This window comes from Elephas maximus, chromosome 2 (genome assembly GCF_024166365.1).
Source record: "Elephas maximus indicus isolate mEleMax1 chromosome 2, mEleMax1 primary haplotype, whole genome shotgun sequence".
In the NCBI taxonomy this organism is placed as follows: domain Eukaryota; kingdom Metazoa; phylum Chordata; class Mammalia; order Proboscidea; family Elephantidae; genus Elephas; species Elephas maximus.
Window position 1 is genome coordinate 202,078,491 of NC_064820.1, and position 17,502 is coordinate 202,095,992.

A 17,502-nucleotide genomic window follows, 5' to 3' on the forward strand; every position below is an offset into this window, starting at 1 on the left:
TGCTGAGCCACTGCCCACCCCAGCCAGGAAGAACCAGGCCCACAGGAGCAAAAAGGCACATAGTAGGAGGGACCTACTATGGCAGTACCTGTGAGTCATAGCCTCCAACAGTAACCAGTTGCCATACCAACTGGCCCAGCTTCACTCCCAGCTGCCTGGCTCCTGAGGAGGGCCCAATCTGTCTAGTAGTGACCAGCCATAGACGCTGGTCATGGGCTGAGTGGTCTAACATGAGTGTGGACAAAGTGCTACCTGAGCCTTGAGCAGGGATGTGTCAACCCCACAGCACCACAGAGCCCCAGTCCAACAGATGCCTGGGCTGGCTCCATGGCGGCAAACACGTGCAGGGACAAGCAGGACTGTGCAGCCGCAGAGCATGGGGCCGAATGAGGCCGGGAGGGGCTGGAGGAGGCCAGGCTGGGGAAGGCCAGGGTCAGATCCTGGTTAGAGAGAGACCTGGCAGGTGTACACCCGGAGGCAGGGTAAACGTGGTGAAGGAAGCCGGGGTCCAGGTGAGGGTGTGGTGGCTGCACTGGGCAGTGGGGATGGCAAGAAGCCATGAGGGATGGGACATGGGATGCAGGGAGGACAAGACGCAGAGGCCTAAGCTGTAAGTGAGGCTGGCTGGGTGTCAACGTGTTCAATGTTGGAGAAGGCCATGGAGCCACTCCTTCGGGGTGGAAGGGGGGACACTGCTGTTGAGCCAGGGAAGCACAAAGCAGGCTGCTTTCCTGACCCAAGGGCACTCCGCCTCCCTTGGCTGTAGGCCTGCCATCCCAGCCGTCTCTTGATCACCAACAGAAGTCACCTTGTTTGGACCTCAGCTCCCGGCCACGCCCTCCAAAGTGTCCCTGAGAACATGGCTATGTGGTGGCCCCACTCGCCATGTACTTGCCACTGCCTTGCTGTAGTTTCCCCAGCATTTATTGTTCTCCCCAGGGTGGAGGTTCTCTCCTGCCCTGGGAGCAGCCTGGCACATGGTGACCACAGTCACTGCGGGACAGTGTGTGGCCGCTCCCTGGCAGGAGGGAGGTGGAGCAGGCGGTGGTCACCTGCCCAGGACCGTCATGGCCTCGCCCTCATCCATGCAGCCCAGCAGCTGCTCCGTGTTGGCATCCAGGATGGCCAAGGCCACTTGCAGAACCACCTTGATGCCCTCGTAGAAGAAGCAGTCAACAACGACCACGGCGCTCTCGAAGGGCATGACGCTGAGGAAGAGGGTCAGGAACCAAGAGAGTGAGATGCTGGAGATCACCCCCAGGTCTTGCATCTTCTCTGAAAGCTGCGGCAAGAAGTCTCTCGTAAGCTCCTCGAAGATGCCTTGGTCCACCAAGGCACCTGCAGAGAGGATGGAGGAGTGTGAATGGGCTCCCACACCCAGGCCACAAGCAGGCATATGTGGAACCCCAGGGCCTGAGGGACAGCAAGCTGTCCAGCCTCACATATGGTGAATGGCTGAAGGGAGCAGGGAAGGTGAGAAAGATGACAAGAAAAACAAACAAATCCCGTAAGTATTCTGTCTATAAATTCATATCATTGTGTGCAAAGAACTACTTCTTCTATTACACTTGGTTTTTCTTTTGGGGAAATTCTCCCTAAAAGAGCCTAAGTAAACAATTGCCATGGTGATTTCTGTGTGTCCTGTCATAACTCTCGGGAAACAGGATGAGACCTTAAAGGACTACAGGAATGATAACTCCAAAAACTAAACGGCAGGTACTATGGATTGAACTGTTTGCCCTTAAAAGGTGTGTTGAAATCCTAGCCCCTATACCTGTGAACTTGACCTTTACTGGGGAAATAGGGTTTTTCATTACAGATGTTATAAGTCAGGTTAACATGAGGTCATACTGGAGTAGGGTGGGTCATATTCCCTTCTGGAGAGAAGAGAGGGAGTCACACAAGGGAAAGATAGCCATGTGGGGATCACCTCCAAGCCAAGAAACGCTCAGAGCTATCAGAAACCGATAGAGACAATGGAAGATCTTCCCCTAGAGTTGAAAGACAGACAGCATGGCCCTGCTGATACCTCGAAACTGGACTTCTAGCCACCAGAACTCTGAGAAAGTAAATTTCTGTTCTTTAAAGCCACTCACTTCGTACTATTTTGTTATGACAGTCCTAGGAAACTAAGAAAGTTAGGGGAAGAACATCTTAAAATAACAGACTTAATTACACAAGTGATTACATGTATGTGTAAGCCAATTTCCACTGAATAACCCAGATCTCATGGGCTGAGTTCATAATTATTGAAGCTGGGTAGTAGGTACAAGGGGGTTTACTATGCTCTCTACTTGTGTATGTTTAAAATTCCCTATACCAAAAAACCTTTTAAAAAGTCAGATGGGAATTTAGGCCCAAAACCGATTTAAAAAAAAACCGAATATGTACTATCTTCCATCACTGCCAGTCACTGGTAGGGATCCACACAAAGTGTGGGCCGCAGTGTGGAGTATTTGGGGGCTGTCTTTGTCCCTCTAATTTCAGTGTGTGATTGTCTCAGTTTCCTGATCTGCAGATGGGACTGCAGGATGATGGTGAGAGCTGTGGGAGCTCACGCAGAGAGTGCTCAGCACAGTGCCCCGCCAGAGGAGGCCACTGGCCCATGGAGAGCCATCGCCAGCTGGAGCCTCAACTCAGGGCTGGGTGGAGGGTGCGGGGGACATGCCTCCTTCTTGCCCTGGCCAGCCCTCAGGACACTCACCCACTACCCTGGTGTTGTAGTAGTCGGGCAGCATCCGCTCGCAGAGGGCCACCAGCAGCCAGAAAGCCTCCTCCTCACTACCGTAGAGCAGGAGCACAGACGTCACGATGTTCATGGCCTGCAGGCACACGGACAGGGAGAGGCAGGTGTTACAGACTGAACTGTGATACCAAAAGGATATGTGGAAGTCCTAACCCCTGTACCTGTAAATATGATCCTGTTTGGAAATAGGGCTTTTCTTTTTTTATGTTAATGAGGGCATAAAAACAACAACGAAAAAATGAAACCCGTTGCTGTGGGGTCAATTCCAACTCATAGCGACCCTACAGGACAGAGTAGAACTGTCCCATAGAGTGTCGAAGGAGTGCCTGGTGGATTTGAACTGCCAATCTTTTGGTTAGCAGCCATAGCACTTAACCACTATGCCACCAGGGTTTCCTACCAGAGTAGGGTGGGTCCTAAGCCTAATCCCATCTCAGCAGTGTTTTATAAGGGGAAGAACAGACATAGAGAGACACACACAGAGGGAGACGTCACGTGAAGATGGAGGCAGGTACAATCGCAAGCCCAGGAGCCCCAAGGATTGCAGACAGCTACCAGAAACTGAAGGAGACAGAGAAGAACCTTCCCCTAGAGCTGATGCCTTAAATTTAGACTCCCAATCTCCATAACTGTTAGAACATAAATTTCTGGTCTTTAAAGCTGCCTGTTTGTAGTGTTTTTGTTACAGCAGCACTAGGTAACTAAGACAGTAAGGTTCACACGATTGGCTACCAAGTCAAACTGTCTTTCCAGCTTCCTTCTACAAGCAAGTCTGCCCCTTCAGGAGCACCCAGGGATGCAGCATCAAGAAACTGTCCAAGTCCAGCTCCAGGGAAATGTGCCAAAAGGCAATTTGCAGGAAATCAGTTTGACAACAGCAGTCAGAGTCCACACTCAAATGGGACCAGAGGCCCTGAGAAACCAGAGAAGGCAAGACGCTAGCACAGAACACTGCTGTGGAGCCACATCTGGTACCTGGGTGAGGAGTGGAGCCAAGCTGATGCGTGACTGTGCTAACCGGCCAGGTCCCCACACCATGGACACAGGGAGGTCTCTAACTCATGGAGCCTCTGACAGACAGATTTAAAAGAAAAAGCTCCAATCGGTTGACTAACTGATTTTCAGCACACTGGCTTTCTGTGAATGGGAAACCGGTCATTCAGAAATGATTTTTAGGGAGTTGGCCTGTTTCCCTGAGACCCAGGTGCAGGTGAGGGCAAGAAGAAGCCATATGACATGGCCAGGAATGCTCACGAGATTTAAAATCAAATGCTGCCAGGACGCAGACTAGAAAAGCACATGAAGTAAAACGCAGTATACAGCACAGGGATGAGATAATAAGCAATTTATACATACATATACAAAAAAAAAAAAAAAAAATTTTTTTTTTTTTATACAGATACACACACACACACGTTTTCCTTTCTGGTTCCCTACGTCATTTAAAGAAAATTAAAACATGCCATTATAACCATTTTAAGCGTACATTTCAACGGCGTTAACTACATAATGGTATATAACCATTACCACTACCTCCAACATTTTTCATCACCTCAAACAGAAACTCGGTACCCATTAAGGCATAAGTCCCTATTCCCTCGCCCCATAATAATGTTTTTTTTTTTTCTCCCCTGCATCATAATTTTTATTTAAATGTTTCCCTACTAGACATAAGGCACCCTGGTGGTGCAGTGGTTAAAAGTTCGGCTGCTAACCAAAGGCTGGCAGTTCAAATCCACCAGCTGCTCCTTGGAAACCCTGTAGGGGAGTTCTACTCTGTCCTTATAGGGTTGCTATGAGTCGGAATCGACTTGATGGCAATGAGTTCGGTTTTTTAGCTTTACTGGACATAAGGACAAGAAGGGCAGGAGATGTGCTTGATACATAGTGGGTATTGTATTAAGGTTTTTTAAAAAAAATTGTGGTGAACATATACGTAACAAAACATACGTCATTTGTCATTTCAACATTATTTTACACGTACAACTCAGTGACATTACTTACATTCCTCATGTTGTGCAACCATCGTCACTGTTTCCAAATTTTCCCATCACCCTTAACAGAAACTCAGTACCCTCTAAGCAATGAATCCCCTTTTCCCCTGTCCCTAGCTAGTAAACATGAATAAGCTTGATTTCTATGCATTTACCTATTCTAGATATTTCAAATAAGTAGGATCATACACGATATACCCTTTTGGGACCAACATTTCACTCAGCATAATGTTTTCAAGGTTCATCCATGTTGCAGCACGTACTATAACATCGTTGGGATTCCCTGGTAGCATGGTTGCAGGCCTAGGCCGTGGGGACCTGCTCCTGGGAGCCCTGATGGGGACATGCTGCTTCCAGGCCTTGCCACGCCCCTTACCTGGCAGTAGCCAATAGTGGGGTTCCGGAAGGCATAGGCGGTCAGCACCCGCCGAAGCGCTGCGATCCCAAGCTCGTTCTGGAAGGCAGGGTGCTCCGGCATGGAACGGTGCAGGTCTCGCTCGATCTCCTCAGTGGCCAGGCTGTACTTCCCCATGGACTTCTCCACCAGCTTGGCATAGTAGCCGGGGTGAGTCACCAAGTCATTCCAGGCCCCTGTGGAGACACTGGCAGCTGTCTCTCTACTCCTCTGGTACTCTGGGGGCCACGGCAGGGCAGGCTGGAGACGTCAGTGCACCGTAGAGGAGGCGCACCTTTGGGGTTCATTACAAGGTGTGGGCAGAGCTTCCCTCATGCACCCAGGAAGGTGCATCCACCCAGGACGTTCCCGTGGCTAACTAGCCCTCTCCCTGAAGCCTTCGAGCAGCCCAGAGTACAAATGTTGCCAGCGTCTGTCCCGAAGGAAGGAAGCTCAAGGGAGCCTACTCGGCCTGCTGTGGGTGGAAGGCAATCCCTTGACATCTGCTTCCCAGGACCCCTCCTGGCTGGAGCCTGGGTTAGGCTGCCCCACTGCTTGGAGCTCTGATTTCCCCTCTGGAATAGAAGGCAGCAGCTCCCACCTGGCCACCCAAGGAGATGGCCCAAGATCAAATAAGCTAATGCAGGAGGGGAGTGTGTCGGCTGTGCTCACTGTGCGAGGCTGGGAGTGCACCCTGCTCACCAGAGAAGAGGAGCCACAGCTCCCCTCGCAGGCCCTCGGGGATGCCCTTCAGGACCAGCTCGCGGGTCTTGGCGGTGCGGTACATGCACATGCCGCGCCCGTACTCAAAGAAGTGAATGTTCCATGACTCCTCTTTCATCTTCTCCTTGGCCTGTGGGAAAGGAGGTGAGGCTTGTGGGCGAGGTGCGGCCACCTCAACAGGCCCTGACAACAAAGCCCCGCCCCCACTACCTCCCAGCAGTGCTGGAAGACTCCCACATAAATCATCTACAAGGGCTGACCAGCAACCTCAGATTTCATAGTCACTACTGGAAATATGCAGGCTAGGCCCAGGCTAACCTGGCCACATACCCTCCTAAATCATCAGAAAAGAAGACGCTGTGGGCTTTCCCCTTTCAGAGCTCCAGAGCCACACGGTGAGGATTACCCACTCATCCGCTGAGAAAGTTGGGCTATTGGCCGACACTGACTGCTCAGAGCTCCATCTTACAGTCCCAGAAGGGTAGTGCCCATAGTGAGCCTGGAGGGGGCCCGGCAGAGGCTGTACCAGCTGTAAGACACAGCCCCCAGGCTGAACCAGTCTTGCCCTGACTCATCGCTGTTCCCATCAGTGCCCTCGTCCGAAACACCAACCTTAGCGCTTACCCCTTTGGCCCCCAGGACTTCTGTGGACGAGTTCCTCTGGAAGAGCTTGAGCAGGCCCTGGGATGCAGTTGGCGCCTCCTGTGTACAGCTCTGGCAGCCACTGGGGGTGGAGGATGGGCAGGTGGGCTGCTCTAAAACCTCCTGAGGAGCTGAGGGAGACTAGAAAATAAAACAGGGAAGGCTAGCACCCAACAACTGAGGGCCCCGACACAGGTCCTTCTACGTGCACGTCAAACCACAGAGGTGGACCAAGTCACCTGGCAAGCAAGGGTTCTGGTGGGGTGTGTGTGTCCAAGAGAGAACCTGGTCTGGCAGGCAAGAGGGTGGCCCACATCTCCTCTCTGGCCAGCTGTACACCTACACTTGCCTTCCCTGTAACCCAGCCTATCTACAACGGTGAGTCAGGGTCTTGTACAAAATGGGCTCAGGGGCACACTGTACAGGACTTCTCCAGGCAAAGGAAAGAAGACCCCTCCCTCCTGAAGCTGCTCCTGACCTCTCCCTGAGACCGGGCGCCCCCTGCAGGGTGAGGCTGTCAGCGTGGGCAGCCTGACTCCACCTGCTTCCCATCCCTTGCTCCCTGCTCCTTGAGGCCCCTTCCTCCTGCTGAACCTCTGCCTTGGGCAGCTACTGTTGGTACCTGCCCTGTGCCCACTGTCCTGATTTCCCACTGGCTCCAGGAAGCAGCAATGCTGAGCCCTTGGGCACAAGGCATGTCCCCTACCCAGACCCAGCCTGTCTAAGCACCCCCTCTGCCCGCTGCAGTGCCCAGTTCAGGTGTGGGCATCAAGCCATGCCTGTTGGGACTGTTGGGAGAGAGCACACAGCAGGAGAGGAGTGGGACCCTGGAGGTCCTGGGGCCCCCACAAGCCCAGGCACAGAGCCCCTGGGAAAGGCCATGCAAAGGGATGGACCCTGAGCATGGAGAGTGCTGGATGCGCCACAGGGCCATGTTCACTCTGATAGTCAGGCCCTATAACTTGTGTTGAGCCTCCTAAGGGCAGAGGCAGCTCAACAACCCTGCTTATGTACCCTTTCACCCAGTTCTGCCTCACCCTTTCTTGAAATTCCAGATCAAACCCCATCTCTCCGAAGGAACCATTTTCCATAAAAAAGAAATTTACTATGATGAAATATATATAACAAAACATTCTCCATTTCAACCATTTTTACATGTACAATTCAGTGACATTAATTACATTCACTACGCAGTGCAACCATCACCACTATCTGTTTCCAGATTTTTAAGAGCCTTTCCTTAATGTCTCCAATACACATGGACTCCACCCATCCTCTCCCCACACAGTACTAATCTACTTAATAATTTACTGAGCATCTACTACAGAGCTCAGAAATTTAAAGGTCTCCATGGGCGAGACCAGGCAGGCTCTAGAGAGCTGGAGAGCAGAGGCTACCTCTCAGCTCCAACTGGCTGCCGCCCAGTGGGAACACGGGCCCTGGAATGCCAGCACTGCTGATCTCTCCAGGGGACTAGATATGTGGGTTTTTACATGAACTCTCTTAATGTATTAGTGTTTCACAAATTCAGACTGAACACTAACACACCCACTTTGCCATAACAGGAAGCAAGGAAGCTATCAAAGACCACTAGTGTTGTGTCAAAAGGACTCAGGAGCTGATCTGAGTAAGCTTCCCCTGGTTCAAGATGGGACAATTTAAACATCCTTAAGGATAACAATTTTAATGGCGTGAAACACACCTGGCTGTTTAAATCTGTAAGCTCATAATTATACTAAAATAAAATAAAAAACTAATAGGTTACATTTGGAGGACACTAGAAAACCAACTCATTATTTTGACACTGGTGAATACAAGAACAGAATAAAATATTTACTCTGCCCCTCCTGTATAAACTGTGCCTCAGGGTAACCAGTAGTTGAGAAGGGGAGGGTTATCTTTCTAGAGGTATTCCAGCTCATGAACAGGAGGACAGAATCAGAGTGCCGCCATTTTGCAGTCCTGAATGAATGACTAGATCATCAATGACTGATGGTAACACATGAAGAGGAGATGGCCAGGTGCTGTACACACAGCGCCTCTACCCTAAGGAACAGATCTGACCAAAAGACCCCAGCTGAACCTTATCTGATCAACACTCAACTACCAACTCACAAGGAACAGGAGACAAAGGAAGGTATTAAATGCATACAGAATATGCAATCAGCAAAAATCAGACTACGAGAAACTGTCCTGTAAAAATGACCCGATTCCTTCAATAAAATACTGCAAGAGAGAAATGGAGCAGAAACCTGTAAGATTAAAAGGAATTTAAGAGACAGGCTAAGAGGAAAGGCCTGGTGATCTGCTTCTGAAAAATCAGCCAAAGAAAGCCCTACAGATCACGATGGTCCAATTCCATTGTGCCTGGGGTCACCATAAGGTGGGGGCTAACTTGACAGCAGCTAATGAGGGACACATGAACCAATCATAATGCATGCATGGCCTATATGTATCTCAGTTCAAACAAGCAAACTCTAAAAAGTGGGGAAACGCGAATACAAGTGTTTGATGATACTAAGGAATTATTGTTAATTTTGTTGGTACAATAATGGTACTGCTGTTAAGTCTTTTAAGAGGTCCTTGCCTCTAGGAACAACTGCCTCCTTTGCCATGAGACCAGAAGAACTGGATGTGCCTGACTACCATTACTGAAGATTTTGATCAAAGACTCTACAGAAGAATCCTGGTCAAAAGGGCAAAAATGTAGAACAGAATTTCAAATTCTCATGGACTCCTGACTTTCTGGAGCCATGGAGGCTGATGAACCCCTGAAATTATTACCCTGAGGTAATCTTTAAACCTTAAACCAAAAATATTCCCTGAAATCTTCTTAAAAACCAACAATAATTTAGCTTAACTAAAGTGAAAAATGTCTGCTTGAGCATTATGGTCTTTTAAGATCTATACGGGATCAAGGAAACCCTGGTGGTGTAGTGGGTAAGAGCTACGGCTACTAACCAAAAGACTGGCAGTTTGAATCCACCAGGCGCTACATGGAAACCCTATGGGGTAGTTCTACGCTGTCCTACAGGGTCGCTATGAATCAACTTGACAGCGATGGGTTTGGTTTTGGGATACGGGATCAAATTGACAATACCAACACAAAAGATCAGATAGGAACCTTCCAGAGCAGTGAGTTTATGTTAATGGGGGAGGAACAACCCAGAGAAGGAGGATGAGAACAGCTGCACAACTGGAAGAATGTAATCAAAGTCACTGAATTGTACACAAAGAAATGATTGAATTGGTATATGTTTTGCTGTGTATATCCTCAACAACAAAATAAAAAAGAGGGGCCTTTATTTGTAAGCACTCCATATTGTATGACTGACAAGTGAAATGACAGGTAGACAACAAACCCAAGCTGAACAAGTCAAGCCAAACCAAACCAAACCTACTGGCAGGCCCCCTCTGGCCTGCAAACTGCTGGTCAATAGCCTCTGGCCCATCAGGGGTTCTTTGGATTTGGGAGATCTTACGGCTTCAGACACAACACTGTTGTTGTTGTTAGGTGCTGGTGAGTCAGTTCCGACTTGTGGCGACCCCAAGCACAAGAGAACGAAACAGCACCCAGTCCTGCACCATCCTCAATCGTTGCTATGTTTGAAGCCATTGTTGCAGCCACTGTGTCAATCCATTTTGTTGAGGGTCTTCCTCTTTTTCACTGACCCTCTACTTTACCAAGCATGATGTCCTTCTCCAGGGACTGGTCCGTCCTTGTGAGATTAGCAACCATGAAAAACAGAGTGCTGTCTGAGGCCTAAACAGGGTGGCTCTTGCCCTGGTGCAGCAGAAGTTCGGGAAGGATGGAGATGAGGGTGGCCAGAAGTTTCTCATGTGAAATGGGACATGAGGGTGATGCTTAGGAGGAGACAGGACCCCAAGTGGGAGGAGGATTGGGGGGGTATGGACAGGGTGCAGGGAGGCCTGTGACCTCAATGACAGGTTTCTGGCCCTAAATTAGGCTCTCCAGCCAAGGAGCACAGAGCAGGGGCTCCTCCAGCCAGGGGACCCCATCACATACCATGGGGTCAGACTCCAGGGGATGCCCAGGGCTGCCCCTGGCTCTTCTCCCAGCCCTGCTTCTCCTGGTGGCCTCCTCTCACCTCGGGGGCTGCATCCACTACGCTGGCTTTCCTTTCCCCGATGCTGCTGCCTGGCTGCTTGGAGGGCGTTTTCTGGAGGAAGTCCGAGATCCTCTGAACCAGGAAATCTCGGTCTTTCAGGTTGGCAAACAGGAAGGTCATTTTACTCTTGGTGCTAATGGACAGAGGGCTGGGCAGGACACTGGAACTGTCAGCTTTTTCAACAATGGTCACCTGAGAAGGAAAAAGATCTCCCTTGGTTATTTACATCTTGGGGATAAAATTTGGGCTTTTTTTATGGTATTATGCGAAAGATTTACTTTCCACTTTTAGAAACTAAAAATTTCTTAGAGCTGACAGCAGAGTTCACACACACACACACACAAACACCTCATTATCAACATCTTACATTAGTATTAGACATTTGTTGCAATTAATGAGCCAAAACTGATACACTATTATTAACTAAAGTCCATGCATTATTCAGATTTCCTTAGTTTTTCTCTAATGTCCTTTTTCTGTCTCAGGATCCCAACTAGGATCCCACGTTACATTTAGTCGTCGTGTCTCCTTAAGCTCCTCTTGGGTGTGACAGTTTCTCAGACTTTCCTTGTTTTGGATGACTTCGGCAGTTTTGAGGAATACAGGGCAGGCATTTTGTAGAACCTATTTGTCTGATGTTATTCTCACGATGAGACTGGGGCATGGGCTTTTGGGAGGACAACCGCATGTATTAAGGTACATATTGTTAACATGACTTATCGCTGACGGTGCAGACCCTCATCGCCTGGCTGGGCTAGTGTTGGTCAGGTTTTTCCACTGTGAAGTTACTCTTTCCCCCTTGCCGCACTGTCCTCTTTGGAAGAAAGTCACTGTGTGCGCGTAGCCCACACTTAGGGAGTGGGGAGCTGTGCTCCACCTCCCTTAGTGTGGAGTATCTGCACAAATTATTGAGTTCTTCTGTCCAGGAGAAGGCTGGGCATTTTTAGGAACATGAGGAGACATTTGTGGTCCTCAGGCTGTCCTCCCTGAACACAGTGGTGAACGGGAGGGCCTTGTTTTCCAGGCCAAACTGTATTCCTACCCTGGCTCTGCCACTTTTTGCCTGACCCTGAGCAAGGTACTTGACCTCCTTAAGACTCACTCTCTCACCTGTCAGTGGGGTGAGCACATCCACCCTGCAGGGCTGTTATAAGGATTCCAACGTACAGTATGGAGTTCCCTTATAAATGGTTAACATACATGGCTGCTAACCTAAAGACTGGAGGTTCTAGTCCACCCAGAGGCACCTTGGAAGAAAGCCTGGTGATCTACTTCTAAAAAGTCAACCAATGAAAATACCACGAAGCACAGTCCTACTCTGACAAACACCAGGCCGCTGTGAGTCGAAGTGGATTTGACAGCAACTGGTTTTAATGTAACATGTAAAGGGCTGAGCCCAGCTGCTGGCAGTTACTGGCTTCCAAAAGCCTCCCAGTTGTTCCCTATTTTAGAACACCATGAACAGCCCCCGAGCTTGAAGGTTTTCCCCAGCCCTTGCTCCAAGTGAGCACTCTTTACTAGCATGTGCATGTGAGCTCAAAGGTGCCCCTCTGAGGTGCAGAGGGTCAGGACTGACATTTCTGTGGGCACCTCTGCAGAGACCACCGTCCAGTGGGGGAACAGACTGCAGACCTATGTGAGGAGGTGATGAGTGCTGTCCACAGGGGGAGCTGGGGAGGTAAAGGGGCTCCGTTCGGCTGACGGCAGCTCTGAGATAACAACTGGGCTGAGACCTCACAGCGGTGCATGGTGGTGGGTGAGGCTAGGGCAGAGTGCCCAGGCAGAGGACACAGAAACCAGCTGAGGTGGCAGTAACAGTGACTCTATGGAGAAGAAGAGGCCGAAGAGGCTGGGCCAGAGTGAGAAAGATGGGGAGGGAGGCCCTGGGTCACTGAAGGTTTCCAGGTCACAGTGGGAAGATGGGGATTACTCTAATTTGCAGGAGAAGATGCTGGAGGATCCTAAGCAGGCACCAACATGATCTGACTTCCACTTTAAATTACTTGGGTGGCCGTAGGAGAACAGGTCAGAGGGGTCAGGGTGCGGTTAGGACACTCCTGAGGTGCCTGCACAGAGAAGGGCGTCTTACAGGTGGAGCCGGCTCTCCCCCAACACACCTGAACAGGCACCTGTGAGCAAGGGAGGCACCAAGGCCCCCTGGCTGGGACCACAAGGAGTAGGACAGTTTAGGACAGTCAGTGCTGGGCCAGGACGTCACCTCAACTCTCTGCACATCTGTGCCCCAAGATGCTGGGCCCAGACTCATGCAAGGCAGTCCTGCTGCCCCAGCTCAGCAGAGCTTCTCTGCCATCAAAAAAACTGGTTTTTTGAGTCCTTTGCTGTTGACTGCCCTCAGGGAAATTGAGGCAGCCAACTCTCCCATACCTACTCACAGTTGCACTGCAGCTTAAGGGCTCTGCACAAGTGCCAGGGAGGTCTCACTGCTCCAGGATTTTAATAAAACCACAACACGGAGATTTCAGCAATGGCCGACAGTGAAAACCCTTGCTTTGCTCATGGCATTAAGCACCGGCCTTGCCTTGCTGAGATGCGCCTGATCCAGAGTGTCAGTGCCTCCATGTGGGCAGGGTCCTCTCCACTGCTGCCCAGACTCCTTCAACAAAGCCACTGAGCCATGCCTTCCATGCCCCAGGGTCGCCGGGGAGCCCCACAAACTCAAGAGTACTTGGACTTGGGAGACGTGCCAACTGATGGCACGGCTGGGGCCTGAGCCGTAGCTATACATGTGTGTGGGGGCAGGGACATGAGGGGTTGTCCTTCCAGAGGTCACGGCAGGATAGGGTCCTCCAGCGTACCTATGGAGTGGGGCTTTGCCAAACCCCAGTGTGGGATGGGGGAAGGCAGGGCTGACAGATACTGCACAGATGAGGAGGAAGCTTCGTCCTTCCCTTTCTGTTGCAGTGTGTGCTCTCCTGGCACCCTCAGTGTGCCCTAAGGCCCTTGTACTCTGTCTCCCCAACTAGGCGAAGCAATTCCTGAAGGGTACCAGTGCACCCCACTTCCAGCCTTGAGCCTGGGGCCTGGCACAGGGCAGGTGCTTGGGGAGAGGTTGACTCAACCAGCTAGGCCCTTCTACACTGCCCCACACTCCCCAAGGATCCCGGGAGCCACCGCTGGGCACTCCCACTGATGGCCCCCCGTGAGTCAGGTAGTTCTGGGAGGCCGGTTCATGGGCCGTCCGTGCCCATGCCCCACATCCGTGTGGCCTCTGCCCCTGAGCAGAAAGCTCTCACCTCCCTCAGGGGTATGATGAGGTGGCACGTGTCCTCCTCCTTGCTGGCGAAGCAGATGTAGTTGTTGGAGATGTACATCTGGCCGGGGATGTGCAGCTTGTTGAAGGGCGTCCACAGGGTGCAGCTTGTGTGGCCATCTAGGCGCTCATCCCTGGGCAGCCGGAAGGTGGCCCGGTAGCACTCATTCTTGGCACGGGCATCCAGGTCCCTGGGAGGATGAAAGAAAAGGGGCAACAGTCAGGGTCAACACTCACATGTGGGAGGCCCAGGACCTCACTGGGCCTTAGTTTCCTCATCTTTACAGAGAAGGGTGGAATTTGGGGTCTCGGGGGGGGTCATTCCATGAGGAACACCTGACCAGGGATATCAAAGTTCAATAAAAATGTACCCTTAAGTGAGCAAGTCAAATGTAGGCTATTCATAAGACAAGCTGAGAAGTGGTTATAACATGGCCCTGGGACCCAACTCCTTTGGCAGAAGACCCAGAGGTCACCCCGGGCAGTGATCAGAGGTCCCTGCACCCAGCCCCGCTCAGACTGAGGACATCTAGGCTAGACTCTGGCCCCAAGGCTGCTTCTTTAAATTGGGGAAAGCCCAACCCTATCTAGAAACCCTAGACAAGAGCTTCCAAGTTTAAACTGAAATATGCGGTGGCTGTGAGGCTGTAGCCCAGCACCTTGGTCCTTGCCCCTTGGGTGACTCAGTCCATATAAACTCTCTCCACTCTCCCCACGGGGCCTCTCGCCTGCCGTGGGCTGCTGCAGGCGTGCCCAGTGTACCTCACTGATTGGTGCCAGGGACTGTTGAAATAACCCAGCCCTGCTCATTTCTTTCCAGAAGGTCCTAAGAGCCACACCTTCTCTCCCATGGACACCATTGCAGTCCAAAGGTGCACCCCAGAGTCTAGGGCCTAGACTACATCTCCAGCTATGACCCGGGAGAAGTAGCCTGGGATGAGGGCTCCCAGCATTTGGCGCCACACACTGCCTGTGGGATCCCAGCGCATCACTGAGCCCTGAGCTCTAGGCCGGCCCTGCAGGTTTGCTGTAACACTACAACCTGCATGCCCAAGCAGAAGTGCTCCAAGGGGTTGGCTATCCCCAGTCAGGCCAGCGATGAACTCAACCACATACATAGTCCATCTCCCCAGTCTGGTGTGAAAGGAGACCCAGGAAGCCTGGCCCCCAATTGTGAGGGGCCCTCTGGCCAAGAGGATCCCATGTATAGTGGTCACTCATAATGGGATGGAGGTTGTGTGTACTGAGCCCAGATTCACTGGAGTGTTCCATGTGTAGCCTTCTGAGGGTCTCAGAGCACCTGAGGGTACCTTGACCCAGGTGGTGGGAAGACAGGGTCTGGGGCCAGCTTCCTGGTTCACATACTGGCTCTACCACTCAGTAGCTGAGTGACCTCAGGCAAGTTACTTAACCTCTCTGTGCCTCAGCTTCCTCACCCAAAACCTTGGTAAAAGCACCTACTCATGATAGGGTTGCAAGACAGGAAGTGTAAAGTGCTTCCTTCACATTAGTGGCTATTTTATGATGCACCACTGCCAATTTCCCTGGTGCCCTCCGCATCCAATACTGTGATGACCCTTTTCCTAAGTGGCGAGCCTGTGAGGGGTGAGGAGGTTAGAACCGTCCCTGAGTCTCCATATTTGGTTGTAGGCCGGGCACCATGCAGGAGCAATGAATCTTGCCCGGGTGAACCCACCCATGCACACTGGAGGCCCTCCTGCTCCAGGGGGCAACGCACCGCTTCAGAGCCGAGATGTTCCTGCGCGGCCGGATAGGCCTGGGCAAGGCCTTGTCCTCCAGGAAGCCCTCGCTGTCCAGGAGTTGCCGCATGGCCAGGTTGGCCAGCTGCTCCATGAGTTTGAAGGTCTCGCTGATGTTGAGGAACATGGAGAAGAAGAGTTCCTGGTCCCGGGTGTCCACGCGGATGCTCTCGGGAAAAAGCAGGGTGGCATTCTTCTCCAGCCGCGTGACATCCACCCACTGCACCACGAGGCTCACTGGACATGCAGGCAGACACACTGCTGGTTACCACAAGCAGGGAGCTTTGCTAGGGGGCTCTGACTTCCACCCGCACCTGGACCTGCCAGAGGGCTCTGCTGGTTCCACTGGGACACATGCTCTGTAAGGAGGGGCTGCCCACCAGGTCTCCACAGCATTCCAGTCCCACCCAGAACCCAGCCGGGGAATATACTCTGTAAGCACGTGCCCAGTGAGAGGACGAAGAGTGAAATGAGTGCAGGCAGAGAGGTGAACTAGAGAAGACCCTGGCCCAGAGAAGCTTAGAAGTCCCAAGAAGGTGTGACCAGGACAGAAAGGACACTGCTGCCTGGTGAGGACCAGGGGAAGCTCCCCCAGACCCAGGAGGGGACCGGCATCCAGATCTTGACAGGTGTGAGGCATGCTGCCAGGTGAGGAGGGCAAGAGCAGGCAGAAGAAGGCTGTGTGCCGAGGTGGAAGGGGGGCTTGCCAGGCTTGGGAAATGGCAACTACTTGCAACAGCCAAAGCCCTGGGTACTTTTCTGGGGGGTGACAGTGGCAGAAGGGAACGGACAGGCTGGTGGGGGGAGAGGCTTGTCTGCATCCTGAGGCCAGGGTTTCCCAGAGGGAGGGACTTGCAGAAGGGGACTGCAACGGCACAGGGACAAGGCAGAGTGTCACCTGGAATCACAGAGGAAAACATATGCCCTCGAACGCATCGACTTAAAGGAAAAAGAGGAAGCCCTTTAAAGACAGTTATATGTAAAGCATCATCCTAGTGGGCTACAGACACACTAAGAGCCCCAGGAGCCAGGAGTGCCAAGCTCAAGTTTGGCTGTTCCAGCTGTGGGCTGCTGAGAGGAGACCCTCTGGTGGCTGTGTGGGGACCAGGGAGACAGAACGGGAGCCTTCACCATGATTCCAAAATGGTGCCCACTGCTCTCCCTACCCTGTGAGCACCTGGTGTGTGCTCACCTTCCTTCCCCAGCAGGAAGGAGTAGAAGCACAGGTGATTGACGGTGAGGTAGAGCCAGCCCTGCCGGGGCACACGGCCCTTCCAGTAGCTGCAGGAGTAGTAGTTGACCAGTTTTTCCCCCTCGGGCATCCCAAACTGCTTCCGCATCTTCAGCTCAGCCTCCTTGAACTTCCCAGGGTTTTCATCTCCCTGGGGCTGCAAGTTCTTGTTTTCCTCGGCAATGATACCCTGGAGGGGACGAGAGGGATTGGCTTGCCTGGGCATGTTCCCTGAGACGTGCCATGCGGCAGAGATGGCTGGTCGGGGGAGTCAGGGAAGACTGGGACACCAGATGGGAACCCAGGACTCTTGGGCTGCCGTCTCAGGGGAACGAGAACAGGTGGGCATGAAATTGGCCACTCTGGGTGACAAGGCAGCTATACTTAGGCTGGTCTGTGGTCTAGACACACGGACAGATGAACAAATGGACAGCTGTCCTCTGCCTGTGTGACTGGGCAAGTTTCCTCAACTCTCTGAACTGAGATCTGTTCGTTACGACAGGGCAAGCATCTGTCTCACAGAGGGGCCAGCCCAGTAGGCTGGGTACTTTGTCATGTTTTTGAAAGATGTCCAGAGGAAATTAAAAAAAAAAAAAAAAATCAAAAACATT

General features: G+C 51.8%; 1 protein-coding gene across 4 annotated transcripts in view; it reads right to left on the bottom strand.

Annotated features, from left to right (window-relative positions):
* TBC1D9B (TBC1 domain family member 9B) overlaps positions 1-17,502 on the bottom strand; it is a 42,758-nt gene that overhangs the window by 12,658 nt on the left and 12,598 nt on the right. For 3 of the 4 annotated variants that reach the window (XM_049874554.1, XM_049874553.1, XM_049874550.1), the window contains exons 4-12: positions 16,853-17,081; positions 15,639-15,897; positions 13,884-14,091; positions 10,609-10,821; positions 6,470-6,640; positions 5,837-5,987; positions 5,117-5,331; positions 2,705-2,822; positions 1,053-1,338 (exon numbers count right to left, since the gene is read on the bottom strand). In XM_049874554.1, the coding sequence (XP_049730511.1) occupies positions 1,053-1,338; positions 2,705-2,822; positions 5,117-5,331; positions 5,837-5,987; positions 6,470-6,640; positions 10,609-10,821; positions 13,884-14,091; positions 15,639-15,897; positions 16,853-17,081 (1,850 nt within the window). The remainder of the gene's footprint in view (positions 1-1,052; positions 1,339-2,704; positions 2,823-5,116; positions 5,332-5,836; positions 5,988-6,469; positions 6,641-10,608; positions 10,822-13,883; positions 14,092-15,638; positions 15,898-16,852; positions 17,082-17,502) is intronic. The other variant, XM_049874552.1, reaches the window with a different exon arrangement.